The sequence below is a fragment of the Mastigoproctus giganteus genome, chromosome 5 (assembly GCF_048544385.1).
Source record: "Mastigoproctus giganteus isolate SK-2022 chromosome 5, ASM4854438v1, whole genome shotgun sequence".
In the NCBI taxonomy this organism is placed as follows: Eukaryota; Metazoa; Arthropoda; class Arachnida; order Uropygi; family Thelyphonidae; genus Mastigoproctus; species Mastigoproctus giganteus.
Window position 1 is genome coordinate 139781298 of NC_143579.1, and position 20257 is coordinate 139801554.

Below are 20257 nucleotides of genomic sequence, written 5' to 3' on the forward strand. Positions count from 1 at the left end.
TATGCAGGCATGATTGCCAGGACCAGTTGGGCTGACTGGGGGCCTCAAAAGAAGGACCATGACAATCATACACCGAGCAGTGTCCTTGTCTGTCATCACCTACGGAGCTAGTGTATGGTTTACCTGCACAGCCATAGTTAGAAACAAATTAGAGACAATTTATAGAACAATACTTCTCGCCGTCACCAGAGCATGTTGCACTGCGAGCATACCGGCACTGCAGATGCTTGCTGGCACTCTCCCACTTTACCTGGAAGTAGCAAAAGTGGCTCATATTACAGACTCAGGAACAGCATGCCCACAGAATTTCTGGGTATAGCCCTTCACACAGCCAATAACACCAAGCCTGAAAGAAAGTAAACAGCCACAAAGCTTCATGAGCAATGGTAATCAAATTTAGAGCAGGAAACCAGAGGTGCTGTTACCAAAAGGTTTCTACCACAGGTGGCAATGGTTAGTCCAAAGTCACCAAAGTGGTATGCCCCTGGACTTCACCTTCATACTGACAGGTCATGGCTCTTTAAAGGCAAACTAACTTCCTTAGGGTTGACTGATAACCCAAATTGTACCTATAGCAAGAGTGAAGACTGGACACAGTCTTTATGAATCTATAATCTATGAAATCAAGAGAACACTGTGAATAGCTGAAATTGGGCTCCTTCCATGTGGAAAGAACACTAATTTATTATAAATGAGAATATTATTATTATAATTAGCCATATGGTGCAAGGAAGCCTGAGGCTTTTGCTGCACCGGCCAAAAAAAAAAAAAAAAAAAAAATCTGAGTTACCCCTGAGAGAGAGAGAGAGAGAGAGAGAGAGAGAGAGAGTCAGAAATAGAAGGGAATCACCAAGAAAGAGAAGAATGATGATATCCAGCTCAGGACCCTGGGTGTGCCAAACTCATACTCACCAGATGTGAGCCCCCTGGGGGAAATATATATATATATGAAATGCTCGCAAACTTTACCCATAGTGACCAACAAATATTTGAAATTAGACGAGCCATACAGAGATAGGCCCTACAGCCTCCCCCACAGTCAAGAAACAATCAATAGCCAAAGTGCCATGTCTCCCACCACACCCAAAGATGACATTATAATCTGATAGTGTAGCTGTAACCAGCACCCTGAAAGATATCTAACAAGACAAAACCATATTGATGACTCCCCCCCCGGGATTATTCTGCCATGAGTAGGGACCTGGGGGTCACATACTCACTAAGTAAACATAAAGTGGAGGGAGGTGAACAGGTAGCCAGGGAAGCAACTCAGCTGAATAACATTAGAAAGCTTATTGGAAGGAGATACAATGCAGAATGAAAGAAAGATGAATGAATTTGATAGAATGAAATAGAAATTGTGGTGAAAGGTAAAGAATGCGAAGTTATAGTGTAAGAGAGCAACCCAGCATGGAAACAAAACAGTGAATGGGAGTTTTGGTAAATGGGAATGAATGAAGGTATGAATGTAAATGAGAGTATGAAAACACACCTGTTTTAGTGTATACAAAGTACATACTAATACAAATAAACTTAGTTACTAACAACACCAACACAACCACTGCATATCTCCCTGGCATGTAGGACTTGCAGCCGGGACTGCACCCCAGCTGAATAATAATAGTAAGTTGAGGGGGCTGGGGATGCAGTGCAAAGAGAGAATGGAATTAAATAAAAGAAATGAATGATTGAAAGAAGGAATGAAAGCATGTATATGAACAAGAAAGAACATGAATTGTAATTCTTACTTAGTTTATAAATACTAACCCTTATTTTATAAATTAAATTATTTTATTTAAGTTAACCTTTAAGTAATTATTTGATCTTAACCCACACTACACACCATTGCATCCCCTCCAATTGTGAGAAATAAGATTGAAGCATGAAAAAAAAAAAAAAAAAACATATAACTTAACAGAAAAAAAAATATAAATTATTATAAATATAAAGTATAAGAAAAAAAGTATAAAAACAGAATGAATGCAGAGTGTAAATGAGAGCATGAGTCTAAAGAGTTCTCTTCTACTGGATTTGACTGGTGGGCAAATGGACCATTTATGGCCCTATGCCCACTCAAGTAGACTCCATCCCACACCATGCCATGGCTACTTAGCCGGCATAGTGTGGGATGGAGAGACTGGTCAGTAGGGCTTGACCCCTGACCAGTGTGGGATTGAGCATCAAAGAGGAGCTACAACATAGAGCCCTTTTCCCTATGATCCTTCATTCCTACCACCTGGGGTGGTTGTTCACTTACTTCCCCCACCCTGGGTGTCACCATCCCACTTTAACCTGGTGGGTCATCCTCACTGTCAACTATCAAATCCCACCCCAAGGACATGACAGGATGCACATCCTGAACTGGGTCCCCTTGCTGTCCTCCCTTTCACTCAGATGAGTGCCTCTACTACTGCCCCCCCTCCATGCCTCCGTAGCCAGGTGGGAAGGAGCAGCAGTGCATAGCACACGCTTCGTGATTAGACCAGGGTTCGAGCCCGTCACTACCAAATACAGAGGATGCGGAAAGGTCAGGGTATGACCACCGCATATCCCGGAGCAATATGGCCTAGTTGCTGATGCTCCTAAAAACCGAACAACAAAATGTCCCCCCCCCATCTTTCTACTTGTTTGTTCCATCCACTTCCCAAATCCCCAAGAAGGGACATTGCATGATGGCAATGTCCCTTCTTGATTAAATTTATATGTATTATATTAAATCCACTTTCTCTCACTCTCCATTAACTATTTTTATTCTTTTTATCTTCCCCCCCCCTTTGTTTCTTTATTTACTCTTTTATTTTCTCTACTATTTTAATATACATGGTGTCTCAAAAATACATGGCATAACTTCAGGAATGAGTTCCTCATACATAGACAATAAAAATATTTTATATCAACATAGTTCTAGAAATACTTGGTTTCCAAGTTTTGAAGGTCTGTCTATGACACACTTAACTGTTCACATCACCTTGTAGTAATTGTTCAAAATGTCCACCTTCTGCCTGAATACAGGCCTCACATCGACTTCTCATGGACTCGCGAAGACGATGCCAAATTCCTGGCATGTTTTGTATTGTCTCACAAGCTGCCACGATTTGATAGCGGAGAGTTTCCACATCAGCTACCGGAGTAGAATACACTAATGACTTTAAATGGCCCCACAAGAAGAAATATAGTGGGTTTAAATCAGATGAGCGTGGAGGCCAGGCAGTTGGTCCACCTCTATCTATCCACTTCCAGTGGATAGATAGAGGTGGACCAACTATCCAATTGCAGTGGCTGAAATGTGCGGGAGCCCCATCGTGGGGGGGGCCAAATAACTTATCACCAAAAACACATGCCCAGACGTTAAGGCTGAACCGCTGTTGGTGATGTGATGGAAGAATTACATGTGGGTTTTCCTCAGCCCATACATGCTGATTGTGAAAGTTTTGTATTCCGTCTCGTGTGAACTGTGCTTCATCTGTGAATATCACTAAGGCAGGAAAGTGAGGAGTTGTACCATACTGCTGCAAGAACCACTGACAGAACATTACTTGCGCAGGGTAATCTGTTGGTGACAATGCCTCTACCCATTGCAGATGGCAAGGATACAGTTGGTGTTCTCATAACACTCTCCAAATAGTCGAATGTTGAACAGCCAGTTGCATTGCTATTCTGAGTGTGCTGATTCCAGGAGTGGCATGCACAACATCCAAAAATCTCCTCCTCTACTTTAGGAGTTGTAGATCTTGGTCGTCCTCTGTCGGCAGCACGAGGTGTAAAGGTCCCATGTTCACAAAAGCGGCGATGGATACCTTCAAGCACTTTCCTGTCTGGACATCTTCATTCTGGGAACCTTTTGTGGTACAAACGATGAGCCTCCAGAGCATTGCCGTCCACCAAACTATACATAAAGTGCATATCCGCTTGCTCCTGATTTGAGTACTTGGTTGGAATGGAAAACCACCAGATTCTATCAGTAGCTTGTGATGAAGAAAATCACCTGCGGGAGATAAGATATTCCGGTTAATAAATCGGGAACCAAACATTTCCGGAACTATGTTGATATAAAATATAATAATTGTCTACATATGAGGATCTCATTCCTGAAATTATGCCATGTATTTTTGAGACACTGTGTGTGTGTGTGTGTGTGTGTGTGTGTGTGTGTGTGTGTGTGTGTGTGAGAATAATGTTTAAAATAGTTGTACCTGAATCTTTCATAATAAAAATAAAATAAAAAAGTACAGCAAATATCAGAGGCAGCAAAAAAGCACATTCCTCTACACGATGCTTGAAATATAACCATACAAATAATTTAGAATGAGAGTTAAAGATAAAATAATGCCAGCAGTATGGCAAGACAAGAGCAAAAATAGTCGAAATTAAACTTAAGGATCAAACCAAACAGGGAGGGAAGAGAGGGGTAACGAGAGTAAAAATATTGCAGCACAAACTCGATAATTTAGAACATCTAAATGTAAGAATAATAAATAGTAATTCATTAAATTTTGAAAACCAATTAAATAGAAATTGGACGGTGCCTCCTCTGATGGGTGGCGCCTCCGTAGCCAGGTGGGAAGGAGCAGCAGTGAGTACCACACGCTTCTTGATTAGACCTTGGTTTGAGCCCGTCACCACCAAATACGGAGGATGCGGAAAGGTCAGGGAATGACCACCGCATATTCCGGAGCAATATGGCCTTAGTTGCTAATACTCCTAAAAAAAAAAAAAAAAACCTCTGATGGGCACCAGGTCCAAATTTATGTGAAATATCAACAACCGAGATCTAAACCACTACAAAAAAATAAACCAAAAATAGACAGACCATTACGCCCCATCTCAACAGAGGACCACAAGGCCAGGGAATCACTGCATTTCGATCGCTAGACAAATCGCAGCAAAGGCGAGTCTATCGAAAAATCAGTCTGTCACCCGATCCCCAGATCGAACCGCCAATGCAGAGGACTTGAATAGCGGTGGTCCTGATTCAGCGAAAATTAAAAATAGAACAGATATGAGCACTCCAGGAAAAGCCACAATACTGACAAACGTAATCTTAACCAGTTTATATAGACGAATAATGAACTATGGATGGCAGCACAGGCGCAGCATTAGCAATTCACACACTACAGTCATGTGATATGATTATACATATATTTGAATATCGTTTAAAATAGTTGGAAACTGAATCTTTCATAATAAAAATAAAATAAAAAAGTAGAGGAAACATCAAGGTAGCAAAAAGCATATTCCTCTACAAAAAGCATATTCCTCTGCTTGAAATATAACCATACCAATAATTTAGAATGAGAGTTAAAAATAAAATAATGCCAGCAGTGTGGCAGACAAGAGTGAAAATAGTCTAAATTAAACTTAAGGATCAAACCAAACAGGAAGGGAAGAGGGGGGTAACAAGAGTAAAAATATTGCAGGAGAAACTCTCTAAGATAAATTAGAAATCTAAATGTAAGAATAATAAATAATAATTCATTAAATAACACTATCTAATTCATTAGATACTGAAACTGAAGAATAGCGATGGTGTACTTATAAACAGCAGAGAAGGCATAATTCAAATAGCAGAAGACTACTACAGAGAATTATTCATATTCCCCACTGATGGCATCTATGAGGAATATGAATTGCAAATTAGCAACACATACGACATGCCCGATATTCTTCCTGATGAGGTAGAACATGCATTGAAGAAAATGAAGAATCAGAAAGCTCCGGGGAAGATGAAGTTACTGTAGGGTTGTTAAAATTGGGAGAAAGAGACATAACACAAAAACTGGCAAGGCTCTTCACAAAGTGCATTAGAAAAGGTGATGCCTAAGCAGTGGAATAATGCAATCATAGTTTTGCTGCATAAGAAAGGAGATAAATCAGAAATTGGAAATTATAGACCAATTAGCTTGTTATCCCACATCTGCAAGTTGTTCACAAGGGTCGTTACTAACAGATTAGAAAGAATACTTGATGAGAATCAACCGAAAGAGCAAGCTGGCTTTAGGACATGATGCTCAACTATAGATCACCTTAACATAATATCACAGCTAATGGAGAAAGCAAATGAATATAAAACACCATTATGCCTGGCATTTGTGGATTATGAAAAGGCATTTGACTCCATACAGCATAAGGCAATGTTTCGGGCACTGGAAAGACAAGGCATAGATACCCCACATATTATGATTTTGAAGAAAATATATGAGAATGCTGCTTCCTTTATTAGATTAGACAAAGACAGTAGGAAATTTAAAATCAAGAAAGGAGTTTGACAAGGAGACACAATATCTCCGGGGGCACCTCCGTAGCCAGGTGGGAAGGAGCAGCAGTGCGCTTCTTGATTAGACTGGGGTTCGAGCCCGTCACCACCAAATTCGGAGGATGCGGAAAGGTCAGGGAATGACCGCCGCATATCCCGGAGCAATATGGCTTTAGTTGCTAATGCTCCTAAAAAAAAAAACCAACTAACCAACAATATCTCCGAAGCTGCTTACTGCTGCCCTTGAGGAAGCTTTCAGAAGATTAGACTGGTCGCAGAAAGGAGTTAATCTGAATGGAGAGTTCCTAAACCATTTACGATTTGCAGATGACATTGTGGTCATAAGCCACGATCCCAAAGAATTAGAGGAAAATCTTAATCAGTTATGCACAGTTAGTAAGGATTTTGGACTAAAGATGAATATGGCTAAAACAAAAGTAATGATGAAAAAGTATGCCACAGAAAGGGAAATAATGATTGAAGGAGCAGTAATTGAAAGGTGGAGTCATATACTTATTTGGGACAAGTTATTAGCTGTAATAATGATAAATGGCTGGAAGTCAAGAGAAGAATAAATTTTGGATGGATAGCATTCAGGAAATATAGTCAATACTGAAGAGCAATATTCCAATTTGTCTGAAATGTAAAATAATGAACCAATGTATACTCCTCACCATGACTTATGGAAGTGAAACTTGGGCACTCACCAAAAGAATGGAAGAGAAGCTGAGAACTACACAGCAAAGAATGGAACGAATTATATTAGGAATCAGACTGTTAGATAAGAAGAGAAACACATGGATTAGGCAGCAAACTCAAGTAAAGGACATTCTTATCAAAACTAAAGAACTAAAATGGTCTTGGTCAGGACACATAGCTCGAATACATGATGACAGATGGAGTAAGAAAATAACAGAATGGTACCCAAGAGGAGCTAGAAAAAAACCTGGAAGACAAAAGGCGGAGATGGATAGATGAAATTCATGAGTTTGTGGGTAGTAAATGGATGGCCAGTGCTCAAAACAGAATGAACTGGAAAGTTGCTGATGAGGACTTCATCCTGCATTGGATTGAAAATGGCTGATGATGAATTCATTAAATTTTGAAAGCCAATTAAATAGAAATTTAATGGTGTCCACTCTGACGGGCACCAGGTCCAAATTTATGTGAAATATCAACAACCGAGATCTAAACCACTACAATAAAATAAAATAAACCAAAAAGTGAAGGCCAGGGAATCACTGCATTTCGATCACTAGACAAATTGCTGCAAAGGCGAGTCGATCGAAATATCAGTCTGCCACCCGATCCCCAGATCGAACCGCCAATGCAGAGGACTTGATTAGTGGTGGTCCTGATGCAGCGAAAATTAAAAATAGAACAGATATGAGCACTCCAGTGTATAGCCACACTACTGACAAATGTAATCTTAACCAGTTTATATAGACGAATAATGAACTATGGATGGCAGCACAGGTGCAGCATTAGCAATTCGCCCACTACTGTCACGTGTTATAATTATACATATATTTGTATTTGAATAACGTTTAAAATAGTTGGAAACTTAATCTTTCATAATAAAAATAAAATAAAAAAGTAGAGCAAACATCAGAGGTGGCAAAAAGCCTATTCCTCTACATGATGCTTGAAATATAACCATACAAATAATTTAGAATGACTGTTAAAAATAAAATAATGCCAGCAGTATGTCAAGACAAGAACAAAAATAGTCAATTTTCACACTTGTCTTGTCTTGTCTTGTCTTGTCTTGTGGCCAGGCTATTTTTGTTTTATTTTATTGTAGTGGTTTAGATCTCGGTTGTTGATATTTCACATAAATTTGGACCTGGTGCCCACCAAAAGGGATGCCGTTAAATTTCTATTTAATTGGCTTTCAGAATTTAATGAATTATTATTTATTATTCTTACATTTAGGTGTTCTAAATTATCTTAGTTTCTGCTGCAATATTTTTACTCTCGTTACCCCTTTCTTCCCTCCCTGTTTGGTTTGATGCTTAAGTTAATTTAGGTTTAATTTCGACTATTTTCGCTCTTGTGTTGCCATACTGCTGGCATATTTTTATTTTTAATTCTCATTCTAAATTATTTGTATATATATATATATAGAATATCATTAGAAAAAGTAAATCAATCCAATAATAAGAATACCATCAAGGACTTAAGAAAACGCAAAAAAAAAAAAAAAAAAAAAAATTATTATTATCGCTTTTTACCGACAATCTAGATGACTTCAACTGGGGCCAACCACCCAGAATGAAGGCAAAAATCGACAAGAAGTTCTCTGTTTCTGTGATGATCAATATATGCTAAGTAATTTAAATCTAAACCAAATATAAACCAGTATAGGCCGAATATAAATCGAATATAAATAAATCGAATGAAGATAATTAATTAAGAAAAATTTTGAAATATTAGAATCAAAGGTAAGAAATATAAGTAAAATATAAATGTAAGCATATATTAATCATCGTTGACCCGACAGAGAACGTAATTTAAGGATTAAAACAAGATTAAATATATAATACATACTACATTTGACCGTATCTAGGACATAATGTAATAGTCGTCAAAATAATATGTGGTGCCCCCTATGTGATGGATACGGTAAAAATAAATAAATAATTAATTAAATTAAATTAACGCAAAGAGAAACATGCAGATAGTAAGAAGAAAAACTAAAGGAGTAGGAAAAATAGAACCTGAACTCCACAAAGGCGAAAAATAGTGGTATAGATAAGAAATAGTTTCTCCTACGTCCTCGGATTGTCCTAATAATTTCGGAGAAATAAAAATAAAGAGTGTAGGACAGCTTAAAGGCATTACAAGATATAAGTTGTGGCTCGGGTATGCCCGGGATCGCAAACCCGTTCCTATAGTAGGACCCTGAGCTGAATTTGCATGTTATCTCAGCGTGAATTTAAGTAAATTTAAATGAATTTAACTATATGGATTAAAAAAAAAAAAAAAAAAAAATGATACACTGTAATTTGCAAGCCGGTGGGTACAAGTTTTCTACGCCGTAAGACACCAAGAATGCAAAGTGTATCCTATTTACATATATACATGGCACTAAATATAACGATTTTATTGAAAATTATATTGAAACGATAGGTTCAGAAAACAAATTTTTGAAATTAATTATGCTAATTGCTTTCCTGAAGTGATATTTCAGGTAAGCGATAGGGAAATTATTATTAATTAACTTGCCGTACAACGCTGTTAAGCCTGTTGAACAATTTTTATTACTATTGCAGATATAAGCAATCCTTAAACATTGCGATAAAATTATATTAGCATGCACTGATTTTGATACATTTGATTTCCAGTTTGTAAGGCTGACTACGTTAAAATTAAATGCATCTCTTTTATTATATACGTTTATGTCTATTTTATTATTATGTAATATTTCTATATGAAGATCCAAGTAATTTGCTATAGTATCGGAACTATTAGTTTTTTCCAACACAAGCTCCCCTGGATATAATCCACTGTAATCCTGGACAAAATGTGGACAATTAAAAACACATATATCATCTACGTATCTGTATATAAGTAGGTTATCTTGAAATTCTCTTTCTGTATAATACAGATAAAGGTTTGCGATTATGCTTGATGCTGGACTTCCCATAGGGGTGCCAGTCACTTGTAAGTATAACGAAGTTCCGTCATATACATAATTATTAAAGATGCATAATTTTATTAGAGAATCCCAATAGGTTAAGTCAACCTTTATAGCATTTTTATTTTCTAAATATAGTTTCTGGAGGACGACTTTTAAATTATCAAGATTAATACTCGTAAATAGACTGTTAAAGTCAAATGTTTGTATTTGATGAATATTGTTATTTTTTATAGCATATATAATCGGTAAGTTATTATTTATTATAATAGTTTTATTTAAGTTATTTAATATAATTTTAAAAAATTGTTATATCTAGATTTACTAAAATACTGCATAAGATCAGCATACAAACATAATATACCGGTTGAAGCTTATCACATGTGGTTATTTACAATGCTTAATATCATATCTAATAAATATAATCAATTGAAATTCGTACAGGATAATCTATATAATACCAAATTAATAAATAGGCAGCTCAAAGATATACATGAACATTTTATAATAACTCCCGTTGACAAAGCTGCTTGCAATTATGCAATCATATGTAAATCGTATTATATAGATATTATAAAAAATGAACTACAGTCTAGCCGTACATATAAACAGATAACATCTTCTTCTAATATAATAATCAAAAAATTAATTGCATTGCATAAAAAATTAAAGTTAAAGTATAATAACCTAAAATATCCATTTATATATTGCATACCCAAATTTCACAAATCACCCATTGCTTTTAGATTCATAACATCATGTAGAGATAGTTATGCTAAATTTCCCGGAAAAACGTTAGAAAAGTTACTTAAAATTATATTAAATAACTTAAATAAAACTATTATAATAAATAATAACTTACCGATTATAAATGCTATAAAAAATAACAATATTCATCAAATACAAACATTTGACTTTAACAGTCTATTTACGAGTATTAATCTTGATAATTTAAAAGTCGTCCTCCAGAAACTATATTTAGAAAATAAAAATGCTATAAAGGTTGACTTAACCTATTGGGATTCTCTAATAAAATTATGCATCTTTAATAATTATGTATATGACGGAACTTCGTTATACTTACAAGTGACTGGCACCCCTATGGGAAGTCCAGCATCAAGCATAATCGCAAACCTTTATCTGTATTATACAGAAAGAGAATTTCAAGATAACCTACTTATATACAGATACGTAGATGATATATGTGTTTTTAATTGTCCACATTTTGTCCAGGATTACAGTGGATTATATCCAGGGGAGCTTGTGTTGGAAAAAACTAATAGTTCCGGATACTATAGCAAATTACTTGGATCTTCATATAGAAATATTACATAATAATAAAATAGACGTAAACGTATATAATAAAAGAGATGCATTTAATTTTAACGTAGTCAGCCTTACAAACTGGAAATCAAATGTATCAAAATCAGTGCATGCTAATATAATTTTATCGCAATGTTTAAGGATTGCTTATATCTGCAATAGTAATAAAAATTGTTCAACAGGCTTAACAGCGTTGTATGGCAAGTTGATTAATAATAACTTCCCTATCGCTTACCTGAAATATCACTTCAGGAAAGCAATTAGCATAATTAATTTCAAAAATTTGTTTTCTGAACCTATCGTGTTTTTTTATTATTTTTTTATTTTTTTTATTACTCCAAAACAGCCGAAGCCTTACAGAGGAGGAATTTGACCGTAGAAATATAGTAATCCTTCTATTTACAATCTATACACAATGTCAGGTATCAATATACAATTTCAAATATACAAAGTCAATTTACAACATATACAATGCATATCATGCGTTATTTTAGCAAAGCTGTGGTAACAGAGAAATTAGTATTTCTAAGCATTATGTTGTTTTCTTTTCTTGATTGTTCACATTAATTAGTTGAATTAATTGCTTTGTGTTATTATTCTTAATTGTTATACCAAATTTTTTTTTTTTTTTTTTCTTTTTTATACAATTGTTATTACTTAACTTAGTTCCTTGAAGAAAAAGTAAACAAAAAAAAAAAAAAGGATTTTTTTTTTCCTTTTTTCTTTTTTTTTTTTTTTTGTTAAGGCTAAGTATACCTATCTTTATAGTATTATTATTGTTGTTATTATTAAATTAATCATTTATTTTTATTCTCTATTAGTTTGATTGAAAAACCTTTGTTGTTCTTTTTTGATATTAATGTTTTCATATAGGATATCAATGTTGGAGTCGTTCAGCAGTTTTGCAGTTCTGTTGAAGTAGTGGAATCTGAGTTGATCAGTTCTGAATGGCTCTTGTGCCAGCATATTTTGTCTTCTCAAGACTCTTGGAGGACAGCTGAAGTTGATGAGGTAGAGCAGCTCGGGGGCATCGAGCTTGCCAGCCACTAGATGCATTAGGAATTTGCAGTCTGCCGCATCTCTCCTTTGGTAGAGTGGTACAATCCCAAAGTGAATGCACCATTCATTGTAGGATTTTGTGTTCAATTCCAACCTAGATTTGTACACCAGGAATCTGACTATGGATTTCTGAATACGTTCCAGTTGTTTTATAAGAATTTTGGTGTGAGGATTCCAGATTTGAGAGGCATATTCTAGAATTGGGTTGATGATCATTATGCAAGCTGTTTTTATGAGCTGTACATTAGTGAAATCAAAGCAGATTCTTTTAACCAGTCCAAGGGATTTGGAGGCCTTAGCTTTTCAATATAATTTTCAATAAAATCGTTATATTTAGTGCCATGTATATATGTAAATAGGATACACTTTGCATTCTTGGTGTCGTACGGCGTAGAAAACTTGTACCCACCGGCTTGCAAATTACAGTGTATCATTTTTTTTTTTTTTTTTAATCCATATAGTTAAATTCATTGAAATTTACTTAAATTCACGCTGAGATAACATGCAAATTCAGCTCAGGGTCCTACTATAGGAACGGGTTTGCGATCCCGGGCATACCCGAGCCACAACTTATATCTTGTAATGCCTTTAAGCTGTCCTACACTCTATATTTTTATTTCTCCGAAATTATTAGGACAATCCGAGGACGTAGGAGAAACTATTTCTTATCTATACCACTATTTTTCGCCTTTGTGGATTTCAGGTTCTATTTTTCCTACTCCTTTAGTTTTTCTTCTTACTATCTGCATGTTTCTCTTTGCGTTAATTTAATTTAATTATTTATTTTTACCGTATCCATCACATAGGGGGCACCACATATTATTTTGACGACTATTACATTATGTCCTAGATACGGTCAAATGTAGTATGTATTATATATTTAATCTTGTTTTAATCCTTAAATTACGTTCTCTGTCGGGTCAACGATAATTAATATATGCTTACATTTATATTTTACTTATATTTCTTACCTTTGATTCTAATATTTCAAAATTTTTCTTAATTAATTATCTTCATTCGATTTATTTATATTCGATTTATATTCGGCCTATACTGGTTTATATTTGGTTTAGATTTAAATTACTTAGCATATATTGATCATCACAGAAACAGAGAACTTCTTGTCGTTTTTTGCCTTCATTCTGGGTGGTTGGCCCCAGTTGAAGTCATCTAGATTGTCGGTAAAAAGCGATAATAATAATTTTTTTTTTTTTTTTTTTTTTTGCGTTTTCTTAAGTCCTTGATGGTATTCTTATTATTGGATTGATTTACTTTTTCTAATGATATTCTATAGACATTGTGGGTGTATTGCATGATTGCTTGCAACTGCATTAACCCATAAATATTAGTTCTTGTCTTTTAACTTTCTTGCTTTTCTTTATTTCTTGCTTTCCTTTTATCACTAATATAACTATTAATATATATATATATATATATATATATATATATATATATATATATGGGCGCCTCCGTAGCCAGGTGGAAAGGAGCCGCAGTGTGTAATTGTGGTTACACGCTTCTTGATTAGACCGGGGTTCAAGCCCGTCACCACCAAATACGGAGGATGCGGAAAGATCAGGGAATGACCACCGCATATTCTCGGAGCAATATGGCCCTAGTTGCTAATGCTCCTAAAAACCAAATAAGAAACTAACAATATATACATGGTGTCTCAAAAATATTGGTACAAATGTTTAGGGGAGGTAGGTAACATCTAAAGGAATGTGAATCGCATAGGAACCCATAACCGAAAATGTCATGGGAAAGTAGTAGCAGAGGCACAAGAAGCAGAAATGACACAAGACAGTAATTAGTGGCAAACATTTATTTGACGTAATATTAACAATGGAGTACGAGATGGATGCATTTCACGAAGTTACAACAGATGCTCAAAGGTTCCATCATGAGACAGATGCATGCGTGACACCGACACAGCATGGATTGGCAGACACGGTTGAACACACCTGGAGTTTCTTTGACAGTAGCAGCAGCGCAGACGAGTCTCACCCCGAGATCCATTTCCGTCTCCACAGGCGATTCATACACGATAGATTTGAGGCCCCCCACAGAAAGAAATCAAGGCTCGATAAATCAGGTGAGTGTGGGGAGCAGGCAACAGGTCCACCATGACCAATCCATTGACGCCCAAAACCTGTTCAAATGGTCACAAACGCACCTTCCATAATGGGCAGGCGCCCCGTCATGTTGAAACCAAATGTTGCGTCTCACATTTGCTGGAACATGGTCAAGTAAACCTGGTAGAACTTGTTCAAGAAAGATTTGATATTTAGTGGAGGTAATGCGGGATGGTATCAGGTATGGGCCGACTAAGCAGTCACCGATCATACCTGCCCACACATTTATTGAGAAGCGATGTTGTGCTGCATGGGGGTGCACACCGTGTGGGTTGTCGTGAGCCCACACATGAGCATTGTGCTGATTGAATAAGTCTTCCTGAGTGAAATAAGCCTCATCCGTGAACAAAACAAAGGCTGGAAAATTCAAGTCTTGAACATTTTCTTGGAGAAACCACTGCACAAAAGCCACATGTGCAGGATGATCTTGGGGAAATAATAACTGAATCCTTTGGAGATGAAAGGGGTGTAAGGAATCGTCGTGCCAGACACACTGTACACTGCAACGAGACACTCCTCAGGCAGATGCAATGGCACATGTGCTGGTAGTAGGATTATTCTGGATGGCATTCTATGCACTTTCTTCCATGGTGGGAGTTCGCGTCGAACGTGGTCTGCCTGCACTACTCCTGTTACCTCTAATTGACTCATAATCGCACAAATTTTGATGCACACGAGCAAACAAATGCTGGTCCGGTACATGTCTGTCTGGGAAGCGTTCTCCATAAATTCGTTGAGCGGCTCGTCTATTGCCCTCTGCTAATCCATACACTAGGTGCGTGTCTGCCAGCTCACAGTTCGTATATCGATGCATGCTCTTCGTGCGGCAACTACTGCTTGAATGAGTAAACCAGAAATTTTCCCTCTTGCGAACTGATGAACAGCGCCGTGTACTGACTTACGGTGACGTTTCCGGTTATGGGTTCCTATGCGATTTACATTCATTTAGATGTTACTTACCTCCCCTAATTTTTGAGGCACCTTGTGTATATATATAATCTCTATGTTTTATATATATATATATATATATATACATGTAAAATATTTATTGTCCAAAATTCCAGGACTTTCATTAAAGAAATATAGTTGGTTCATGATTCCTTTAAAAAAATAAAATAATCTGAAAAATGTTACGCTTCTTTTCTTCATTATGTTTATTTATATTTTAGGCCCCATATCCAAAGAAATTTCCATTTTCCTGGTTTGTACAGAGGGTATATGTTGAAGTGAAGAATTTCATCTATGCTTGTATCCGCTTCTCAGAAGGCCTTAATCTGAGGTAGTAACATTTTCTAGTAAAATGAATTTTGAGATTGAATTTCATTGAAAGTTTTAAGTTCCATTTTTTTTTTTTTTTTCCTGTCTTTTTTGTAGTAAGTATTTATATCTGTAAAAAAATGATTCTTCTGGGATGGTGTCAGAACAAATAGAACATGATCATTGTTAGATAGAAAAACAATTTTTTTCATGGATATTTCCTGCTTTTTTTGGGGAGATAATTCCATAATGGCTCTTTTGAGGTTATGATGAGCATCATGGCGAAATCCAAACTTCCTTACATTTCGAGGGTACAGCTCTAAAATGGTGTTTGCAGGCTGGCTGCTAGTTAGTACACAAGACCGAACCTATTGGTAACTCTCTAGGAGGCTTCTTGATCAGCTAGTGTATAATATTGCTGCCTCTACTCTGCCAGATAGTGACTGGAGGGAGTCTGAACAGTGTGTATGCGGAGGAGGGGGCATTGTCTAGGCCCCGTTATGTCAAGGATCTGGGTACATTCTTAACATGTGTACGCCATATCCAAAAATTTCATTACTTAATACAGCATGTACCACCCCACTTTTTCCTGCTATTGAATACGCCATGAATTGTCAAACTAATAGAGCAAACTTATCTGCAAAAAGATCTAAACCTACCAAACCCTTCCTAGTTCATTTCACAAATATACGTGGTCTCAGTTCTAATCTCAATGATTTCCATTTCCACTTACAGTCTGCCAGATCTCATGTACTTTTTCTGACAGAATCTCAGTTATCAGTTGATTCAAACACTGCTCATCTCAGTTGCCCAAATTATTCGCTGTATGATTCCTTTTGCCTCAAAGGGGGTACTTGTGCATATGCCCATTCCGATATTCCCTGTCAGAGACATAATAATTTGGAATCTCCTCTTTTTGATCTTCTCCAGCTTAAAATCTCTACCTCTTTCTGTCAAATTCATCTTTTGTCTCTACTGTTCTCCCAACTCCACTAATCACTTGGAACTCTTTGACTTCCTCTCTTTGCAACTTCACTTTCTCCATTCCAACTTTCCTAACAGTGAAGTAAATTTCCTTGGTGATTTTAATGTTCACAACTCCAGCTGGCTTCCATTTTCTAGTCACATAGACACAGCTGGTCAAGATGCTGAGGCTTTTGCAATTACTAATGATTGTTCATTTACCTTCAAGAATACCGGACAATCCTAACCATACAGCCAACGCACTTGATCTTTTTCCCACAAACAACCCTTCTAAGTACACAGTCGAAGTGAGTGGTCCTTTAGGCACCTCAGATCACAACTTGGTGATTGTCTTTTTTCCAGCGGAGCCTTCATCTCATTGCTATTCCCATCCTCATGTTGTTTGGCATAACAAGAATGAAAAATGGGATGACCTGCGAAATTTCTTTTCCTTGGTTGGATTACTGTTTCAAAACTTCTGATGTCAACATTTGCTCAGATCATGTCAGTGAAATTATTCTTGTAGAGATGGAATCCTTTATTCCACACTCCACTTTAAAATCTCATCCTTTATCTAAACCTTGGTTTTCCAATAAATGTGCTAAGGCTGTTCAAGAGAAGAAGGTTGCATATCGTAATTGGATTGCTTCCAGTTCTTAAGTTTCATTTTCTGCCTACACGAGAGCTCGCAACAATTGTAAAGCAGTTATTAATCAGTCCAAACTAGATTTTGAACAGGTCAGGAGTAGAAAACTTGCTTCTTGCCCTAATGGTAGCCGAGCATTCTGGTCTCTTGACAAAGCTATTGGCTACAAATTTTTCTCATCTCTGCTCCCACCTCAGTCAAAACCAGATGGTTGTATGGTCAGCCAAGGATAACGCTGATCTGCTAGCATCCCATTTTTCTTCCAACTCATGTATTAATGATCTTGGTAAATGACCTCCCACCATTCCCAACACGCTGCATTTAATGTCTCCTGTGGTCTTCCCACAAAAGGATGTCAGAAGGATTTTGACAAAACTTGATGCTAAGAAAGCTCCAGGTTCTGATGGTATTTCTCCACTTGTTCTCAAAACCTGTGCTCCTGAACTTTGTTCTTTGCCACCTTCTTTTTCACTCACCTATTCCAAAGGTGTTTTTCCTTCTGCTTGGAAATTTGCTCATATTCAGCCAGTTACTTCTACTCTTTGTAAAGTAATGGAGAAATCAATTAACCGCCAACTCTTAAGCTACCTAGAAACCTTCTGTCTGATCAACGATCACCAGTATGGATTCTGTCAGTGTCGATCCACTGGTGATATTCTGGCTTATGTTACCTATTTATGGACAAATTCAGTGGAAAAGCAGTTGCTCTTGACATCTCAAAGGCTTTCGATCGCTTTTGGCATAAAGGTCTTCTAAACAAGCTTCCATCTTATGGTTTGCCAACTGTTTTTTGTAATTGGTTATCCAGTTTTCTCTCTGATCGCTCACTGAGGGTGATGGTAGATGGCTCACTGTCTTCTAACTTCTCCACTAATGCTGGTGTCCCCCAAGCCTCAGTTCTTTTCCTCACTCTTTTCCTCTTTTATATTAATGACCTTATTCCACTGACTGGAAATCCTATCCATAGTTTTGCCAATGATAGCACATTGCATTCCACTTTCCATTTTGAGAAACCTTGCCCTGCTCAGTCAGCTTCAACTTTTCGAATAATCACTACCAATTCCTTAAATGCCAATCTCCTGATAATTCTCCAGTGGGGGGCAAAGACAACTTAGTTGATTTCAATCCTTCTAACTCAGTCCTGTCCTATATCTCGCAAAAAGGATTCTTCTGCTCCTATGCTTATCTTTGGTGACACTTGGATTTCTAGGCAAGATGATATATCTCTTTTGAGGATTACCCTGACTTCTAAGCTCTCTTCGCACAAGCACATTACAAATATTGTTTCCTTTGCATCTAAAATACTTGGTTTTCTCTTTTGCTCTTGTCATTACTTTTCTTCCAAACAGCTAGCTGTTCACGCTGTATAAATCATAAATGCGTTCTACCATGGAATATTGTTCTCACATCTGGGGCGGTGCCCCTAAAACCTCTCTGAGTTGTTTAGATTCCTTTCAGAATAGGGCTGTTAGGTTAATTAATGACTCATCTCTAACAGAGTCTTGCTTCTCTCTCTCCTCTCTCCTCTCTCTCTCTCTCTCTCATAGTCGTGTTGTTTCTGCTGCACATCTTTTCTAGAGATACATCCGTGGGCACTGTTCTTCTGAATTGGCTTCTATAATTTTCACTCTCTCTTTCAAAACAGTCCGAACAAGTGCCACCACCAGCCAACATTCATTTACTGTCCATCTTCAAACTCACAGAACCAACTGTTCATCTTCCTTGTTTATTCATTCAACTGCCGTTTTCTGGAACTTTTATTTTTGAAACAAAAAATAAGGAATGAAATTTATCTTGTTAATGTGAAACTTGTGCTTGTTTTTTGCTGCGCAAATACTCAATGCTTGATTGTACTTGATATAAGCACACACATACACAGATTTCAGCTGAAATGAGACTATTTCTATCCTTGCTCTTGTTGCTTGCTAAACAAGAAACAGATTGCTCACACACGTAAGAAGTTGAAAACTGATACTCTCCTTTCAAACAAATTCAGAACTTGTCTAGGGGCAGATCAGTAAAAGTCCTCTTGAGTGCACGATCAGACTGCAGCTCACAAAGTTCTTCCTCTTCTCTTCAAGTCAAGTTTTTGCCCTCGAGGGTAGAACAGTTGGTAGGATCGCTGTCCTCCCCAGATCAGTTAGGAAAGACCCCTAGTTCAAATCCTGTTGATGACTGGAGGAATTTTGATGGATCTTTTTCGCAATGTGGCTGATTTAATTGGTCTCAGGCAAGGATAGCATGGTATTTCTCCCTGAAACTCGAGTTTTTCGGCCAGCAAACAGAAAATCGACCTCATAACAAATGCAATTTAAAGGTAATATACACTGAGCAACATGACCTTAGTCACCGATGTTCCTAAAATGCAATAGCGAGAACAACAACAAAAAGTCTTCTCCAGCCAAGCAGAAGATTTAGAGAAAGGGTACCTCACCCAGTCATACACTTGTGTTAAAAGGGAAGAAAAATACTGTTCAATTTTGTTCTGCAGTTCTTACAGTTGGTTTTCAATAAGACTTGGGACTTGCTGATATCCTTCCTCACTTTCAAGCTCAAACAGCAGAGGAAACATTTCAAGATTTCCTTTTGCAGCATGATTTTTCCAAAGATTCAGTTTCCTTTTAAATCCAAGATTCTTGTCTCTTAAAGCAGGGACTTGTTGATCTGGTTCATGTGATGAAAAATGTTTGCCAAGTAGGCTAGTTTCTGCAGCCATTTTTCCTCTTCAAAGCACTCAGCGAAATCTGGCCTATTATTTTTTTTTTAAAGTATTCCTGAAATTCACCTTTCAGATCAAATGCAGAAATCCGTGGCTTAGCAGAGAACAAGTTTCTCATTGGGAACTCTTTCTCTGCTAAGCCACGGATTTCTGTATGTAGCAGAAAATTTATGCTCTTTGTTCAGGTTTTTGCACAGTCAAGTGAATGGGTGTTTGTTTTATAAAGTTAACCATTTTTGTGGCATCATTCAGAACTTTTTTC

At 36.9% G+C, this 20257-nt stretch overlaps 1 protein-coding gene across 2 annotated transcripts in view; it reads left to right on the forward strand.

Moving 5' to 3' along the window:
• The window catches only part of Sec15 (exocyst complex component Sec15), a 654019-nt gene that overhangs the window by 252494 nt on the left and 381268 nt on the right, over nt 1–20257 (forward strand). For both annotated transcript variants that reach the window (XR_016546976.1, XM_090374206.1), the window contains exon 11: nt 15580–15689. Coding sequence is in view for 1 of the 2 variants with exons in the window: in XM_090374206.1 (XP_090230332.1) it covers nt 15580–15689 (110 nt within the window). In the remaining variant the exon portion in view is untranslated. The remainder of the gene's footprint in view (nt 1–15579; nt 15690–20257) is intronic.